The sequence below is a fragment of the Phragmites australis genome, chromosome 4 (assembly GCF_958298935.1).
Source record: "Phragmites australis chromosome 4, lpPhrAust1.1, whole genome shotgun sequence".
NCBI classification, from domain to species: Eukaryota; Viridiplantae; Streptophyta; class Magnoliopsida; order Poales; family Poaceae; genus Phragmites; species Phragmites australis.
Genome location: NC_084924.1, coordinates 38,546,037 through 38,552,461, shown reverse-complemented (window position 1 = coordinate 38,552,461; position 6,425 = coordinate 38,546,037). Strand labels below are relative to the sequence as shown.

Genomic DNA, 6,425 nt, shown 5'->3' with positions numbered 1-6,425 from the left:
CATGAAGTCTACCTCTCGGTCTACCCGATGCACTAATCACACATAATGGCTGCGTAAGGATCCGATATGTTTCATGCTTCTGCTCTAAGTGATCATAAACCCTAAACCTAAATTCTAAACCGACTTTTGGTTGAATTACATCAGTTAGATGCAAAATTAAGTTAACCCCACCCCACACGTGGCACGGACGTTGTTTTGTCAACCCCACCCCACACGTGACAGGTCCAACCAAAACCGGTTTGTCAGACCACTATTACCTTAAACACCATGCTACAGTTCACTCGCGCATACACAGTGTACACACAATAAACACCCGATCTGCTGGTCCACACACTTAACCCGTCACGCTCGTCGGACGTATTTTTTCCTTCTTGTTATCCATTTTATCAGCGGTGAGCTAAATCGTCTGCTTTCACTCCTAAATATCACCTATGGCAAAGTTTTTTTTTAATAAAAAATAGCATAGCAAGAATATTCTGCAGCAACGGGAATATCGAAACCGTAAGCGACAGTATCGGCCTATCCAACAGAAGAAAAATACTAACAAATCTGACTTTCTCTTTGCAGAAAAATAAAAATAAAAATAAATTACCGCACTCGAGGGAAAATAAATAAATTTACCCTAAGCAGGACGCTAGCAACAGGCTGCAGCGAGACCCTACTGATTATACTGTTACCACACCATTATACTTGCGCGCACTGCACACGTTCGACGAAATGCCGCCGCGAGCCCTCCACTGAGATTCGCCCGCATCTCCTCCGATTCCGCCCCTTCCGTCCCCATCTCCGGACCCGGCTGCATCTCCGGGCTCGGGCCTTCTTGATGGTCCTTGGGGCCCGGGGGCCGAGGCCGAGGAGGCGGAGCGCTTCGCGGCGATGAGCAGGCTGGTGTCGGGGCTCCACCGGCTGCGGAGGTCGCCGTGGGAGGTGCTGTGGTCGGCGCTGGCGTCATGCGGACTGGTGCTCTTCTCGCAGCTCGCCTTGGCCATGGTGCCGCGCCTCTTCCCATCGCTCTCCCTCCTCGCCATGCTCCCCATCGCAGGTCGGTGCTCTCGTTTGCTTTCCTGCGGTCAGCCCCTTTTAGCTCCATTCTAATCTTGCTGTGGTTGCGTGTTGCGTAGGTCTTGTGTTCCTCGCGGCTATTGTGCTGGGCCAACTGTGGAGGCGGTTCATTGGGGTGGCGGCGTCGGCACCGCTCTTCGTGCTCTTCAACATCCTCCTCATGTGGGGCGTCTACATCTTCGTAATCCGGAGAGGTGAACTCTTGGTGCATTGCGTTAAGATGTGTTGATAATGCAGTGCATTGGTAGGATGTCACTTGGATGGTTTCGATTACTGTGGACATTTACTATTTTTGTCATGCTGCATTGAGTTGAGTGAAGCTGAGGACGTTACCTGGTTGGTGTGAGTAGTTGATATAACTGAATCTTTTAGTTCAAACAAAGCAAAACAGAATTAAGATACTCTTGGTTGTCTTGGACATTATGAATGTACGTGGTATCAATAAAAGTTAGTGAATTTAGCTGAAAATTTATAGCTTTATGTCTCAAGTAGGCATGTTCAGCTATGCCAGTTTCCCAAATTTAGAAACCGAACTTATCCACAATAGCTGAAAGGATTAAATTTATGAGTTGATTCTGCTTGGTTAGGTCTGGTTAATTAGGTTCACTCGGGAGGAGGTAATTTATGCTCCATCCCTTGAGAGTTGCACAAATTTGAAAACATAGATTAAGGTGAATCTCAACTACTTAACCCCCCTGAACTCTTCAAGATTGTCCAACTCCGGTTGAAGGGGTCAAGCATCGAGACACTACACTCAGTCAATTTGTGCTCACCCCTAGTTCATGGTGAATCTGAATGCTTGAAGGGGTCAAGCATGGACACACTACTCTCAGTCAGTTTGTGCTCGCCCCTAGTTTATGGTAAATCGCAATGCTATTTAGTTAGATAAATGCTGTTGTTGAGTGATGTATTAATACTACCTCCAGTCTGATTTACTAGTCGTTTAGCACATGGACACTGTCTCCTATATATACTTTGACCATTACTTTTCTTGGTATACATATGCAAACAAACAAATAAAAGTTCAATTATATAGAAGCACATTCGGTGATGAATCTATTGATTTCATTCTCACATGCGAACTAAGAACTTTGATGCAATTTTATTAGTTTAACTGTCTGCATTTTAGGACGCCATCTATTTTGGACTGGAGGTAGTATATCATTGGGTATTGTGGATGAGATGCCATAAATTGGTCTGGGAGCAGGATATAGGAAATGGGTGTGTGCATATACCAGATTACCTTACTAACCCTTCATGTATGCATAAATTTGTAGTTTTTTATGTTGCCATTTGGGAGCAGGACATGGCAAATGAGTGTATATATGTGCTTCTGTTATAGTAGATTTGTAATTAGTCAAATATTTTGCAGACACTTCTTCTCTGCTGGACATGCTAATAAATGCTGAGTGTGCACTGCTTCTGTGGGGACTTTACAGGTTACTTTCTCTTCAGGAACAATTATTTTCCAATGAACTTTATACATCTAAGCTAGGATTAGTGAATTTAGTCAATTTACACTATTGTTGTACAATTCTAAGTTCGGCAATTGATGGCCTTTGCATACCACCGCCTTTGGGATGCAGTTTCAGTTTGGACTTTTTTTATTGCAGGATTTTGTCTGGTGATCCTGGTATTGTTGCTTGTGATTCTTCGTATTTAGAAGAAGCTGGCTGCAAGGATTTTGTGGAAGCTGTTTACCCTAGTGAGGTGTTGTGGAAGTCGAGTTTTAAATGAAGTTATTTTAAGTTGGTAACTTGAATTATAGATTTCTTGCATTAAAGTTGTTGACACGTTTTATACTTTTGATGTAGAAACTCCCAACCCTCTCAAGGGTCAGGCAGTGTAACTGGTGCAAAGCAAATGTTAGGGGCTATGACCACCATTGCCCTGCATTTGGTACTTGCATAGGTATTGCATTCCAATTTCGCCATGTGATAGTTTTGCCTTTACCTGTGGCATGATAGTTGTAGGTACACATTCTAATCTGTAGTGCATATTTTGCAGGACAGAAAAATCATCGGCTGTTTATGGCCCTTTTGACAGGATTTGTCGTTGCTGAATCAACATATACAATGTGCTCAACAAAATGTATGCTGTTTGTCTCCTTGCTCTCTGAAATGAATGTTGGGTTTTCTCGGGTAGCAGATGTATACATACTTTAACAACTGTGGTCTTTTCTTGTCTTTCTAACTTAAAGTACTGAGCAATTATTTGTTAGTATTTTTAGATTTTTCAAGTTTCAGTACCCAAATAGTTTCTGACCTATGAATTTCCGTGTTCACAACTGCTTTTACGTGTTGTGCAGATATCACCAGATGCATTAATTCAGGAACTATAAGGTCAGAGGTAATTATTTCCATATCTCATTTTGCATACACAACATGCATGACTTGCCAAGGCAATTTTTTTTCCTGTTTTTTCTTGTATGGTACTGGTTTTGAACATGCTCTTTAGCTCTCCCTGACAAATAAAGCTTATAATTGTTAAGTAAATGTGTTCAACTGTGCTCATTAGTTTTCTGCTAAAACTATTTCCATGGATGATCTATCCTAATAGCTTTTGAAGTATTTACTTTCAGTGATAATGAATTCAAACCAAGTTGATCATGCCATAATTGGAACCCATATTTTGCATCTCGATTTCTGATTATCTGTGTGAATGACCGCAAGATTCTTACTGAGGATACTCATTTACTTTACAGAATCCTGTATCTCTGAACATGGTAATCAGCACAATGTTCTTCTCAATCCTCCAAGTGCTCTGGCAGGTTTGCTCCTAACCTCTAGGATGCAAGATGGCTTTTTCTGCTGCGCATTTATCTGCGCACTTGCATGCATGAATGTGACAGCATGGGTGCAAGCATTGTTTCATAACAAAGTGTCTAACTTGTCCAAATAGTGGGCCTGGCGCTAGTTGCTTAGTAGATTGATTGATCAGGATATAATTGGTGTTTCATCTCTAGGAGAGCTTCAGAAAATGATTTATTATGAGTTATGACTGGCCTCGTGCTGATCACATACTTGGTAAATTTTGAAAAAGAAAAGCATAGAAGTAACGTTTGAAAATATCTGGTCAAATTACACAGCATGAGATCATTAGTTCACTACTGGTGGTTTTTTATGTTGATGTTTTTTCGTGCATTTACTGTATTAAGAACTCCTAACTTTTCGAACAACTGTGATAAAAGCTTACAAGTGGCCAATCTGTGGTTGGTATTGATTCGCATGTACAAATGTAAACAATAAATAGTGTTTACATGTATACAGATCCACAGGTTGTGTTCTGAAAGCATCAGTGAAAAACAAAGAAAAACACATTCAGCCCCACAATCTTGCCATAGATACACTGAAAGCATGCCATGAGAAATACGACTTCAGTCTCTTAATCATTCTGACCTATTAGTGTATATTGGCCAGAACATCTAAAAGTTCAGGTGCCATATGTTCTGCATTTATTTGACAAAATTTGGAATGGCTGTCCCATTTTTTTAATCAGCCAGTCCAATTATTGTTCTTTAGCATTTGGAGACAAGACAACGCCTCCTATACTATGACTGTCTATGCCTATACCAAACATGCTGATTAAAACTGTATTCTTCATGTTGTAATGTTGCATGATCTGTGATGCCTTACTACCTTATTTATTTCTGAAATTTCCTGTGATTCATTTTTCTGCTCTGCTGCCAGATTGTGTTCTTGATGTGGCACATATATTGCATCTGCTTCAACATCAAGACAGATGAGTGGGTAATGTCAAATTTCCCATGCTTTGGACTCTTTCTTCATCAATTGCAGATCTTCTTCTCGTTAGCTGTTTCTTGTAGCTAAAAGGTGAGATTTTTCAGATAAACTGGAAGAAATATCCTGAATTCCAGATGAGGGAACAACCTCAATCAGGTGCTTTACATGTAGTCATTATGGTTGAGCACTCAATTCCCCCTAGCAGTTTTAACATGGTACACGTCTGTCCATTTCCCCCACAAATGCAGATTCTGAAGTCAAGTTTGTGAACCCATATGACAAAGGCATGCTTTGTAACATTAGAGAATTTTTGAAGCCGAAATGATAGAAAGCCAATTTTGAATATGAAGAGTACGAAGACCTCTGATGGAGCTAGAAACATGGAAAATCTGAAGTGCGTCACGACTGGAGAACAATACCCAGAATTCTGGAAGCTTGTTTTTCTAGTTACTGCAGCATTGATTGAGATTCCTTGTTGTGAGCATCATTTGGACTCTGCTGGCTGGATTAATTTGCATTTAGCATTCTTTTGAAATTATAGGCAAGTACACACCTTGTAGCTCTAGAAAACTGTTCTTCGTATGGAGTTCACATCGTGCTCCTGTAACATTTTTTGTTGCTCCCAAAATTTACTATACCAATAGTGCCAAATTTAGACAGTATGAAAGTCCAGCTATGAATTTGGGCACCCACCAAGTCAAGATTTTGCAAGAAAGTAAGAGCAAATTTCAGAAATCCTGGTTTTCTGGTCGTAATACTGGAAAATCCGGTAAGTTTGTATCTGGCACATACTTATTCCACAGAATCGAACCCGCACCCAAATGACAGCAGATATGATTTTCGAGCCTTATCAAATGCACCCATCCAATGTCTCCTCTCCACGTAGGCAGCCAAGGGCCTAGATGTGCTGGTTTTTTGAAACTATTGTCTGAAATTTGCTACGAAAAGAACCTAGATGTGCTGATTGATAGTTGTTGTCAAACATGGTCAAGAAATCAAACACATGTCAAATCTGGTCAACGCAAATAATATCAGTCAGTTCAAATCAAACTGGCATGTAGAGTTGTAGTTCCTCGAGAGAGAGAAAAATCCATTCGCAAAAAAAGAGAAAAAAAATCTGCCATGTCGTTCCCAACAAACGTATTTCAGGTCCAAGGTTCTGCTTGCTTCTGTCGGCAGCACATCCGGTTCTGTCGATGAAGGGTTCTTCTCTAGACAACTGGCACTCTGGCAGCCTGCTAATCTGGAGTCCCAGTTTCTTGCTGTGATATTTGTCGCCCCATGGATCGTAACCAATTCGCATACGGAAAGCATACGGAAAGGAGTATGGCATGTAGCTATCCTCCAACCTCGAGTCGACAACTCGACGGCGACGTGCTGCTTGTCCTAGCTCCTCCAACCGCCCTTTGTGCTCGCTGTCGGCCACCTTCTGACTAGGCCTGCCGGTCGAACTCCACCTAATTGGGTTCCTCGCGGCCCCTTGAACCCTTTGTGCATGCTTTTTGGCCCTTGTCCCGACGCTGGCACGGCCGTCCGCATGCGCCTTGCAAGTTCTCTATCCATCGCTGTAGCTACCAATGCCCTACATCCACAGAATATCACTGATACCCGTTGTTGTTG

General features: G+C 41.8%; 1 protein-coding gene across 2 annotated transcripts; it reads left to right on the top strand.

Moving 5' to 3' along the window:
* Positions 1-622: 622 nt before the first annotated feature.
* LOC133916408 (uncharacterized) lies at positions 623-5,592 on the top strand. 2 transcript variants are annotated; one of them, XM_062360057.1, is made up of 11 exons: positions 626-1,042; positions 1,122-1,256; positions 2,435-2,501; positions 2,676-2,772; positions 2,877-2,973; positions 3,070-3,153; positions 3,371-3,411; positions 3,767-3,832; positions 4,752-4,811; positions 4,910-4,961; positions 5,054-5,592. In XM_062360057.1, the coding sequence occupies exons 1-11, from the start codon at positions 877-879 to the stop codon at positions 5,128-5,130; spliced, it is 942 nt and encodes a 313-aa protein (XP_062216041.1). In that variant the 5' UTR covers positions 626-876; the 3' UTR covers positions 5,131-5,592. The 2 variants fall into 2 exon arrangements, with proteins under 2 accessions (XP_062216042.1, XP_062216041.1); XM_062360058.1 differs by lacking the exon at positions 4,910-4,961 and having other exon boundaries at positions 623-1,042; positions 4,752-4,895.
* The last annotated feature ends 833 nt before the right edge of the window (positions 5,593-6,425 follow it).

Coding starts and splice junctions, on each gene's coding strand:
- LOC133916408 (XM_062360057.1), top strand. CDS start 877: ATGAGCAGGCTGGTGTCGGGGCTCCACCGGCTGCGGAGGTCGCCGTGG. Junction 1,257..2,434: donor CATCTTCGTAATCCGGAGAG/GTGAACTCTTGG, acceptor AATATTTTGCAG/ACACTTCTTCTCTGCTGGAC. Junction 3,833..4,751: donor TCCTCCAAGTGCTCTGGCAG/GTTTGCTCCTAA, acceptor CTCTGCTGCCAG/ATTGTGTTCTTGATGTGGCA.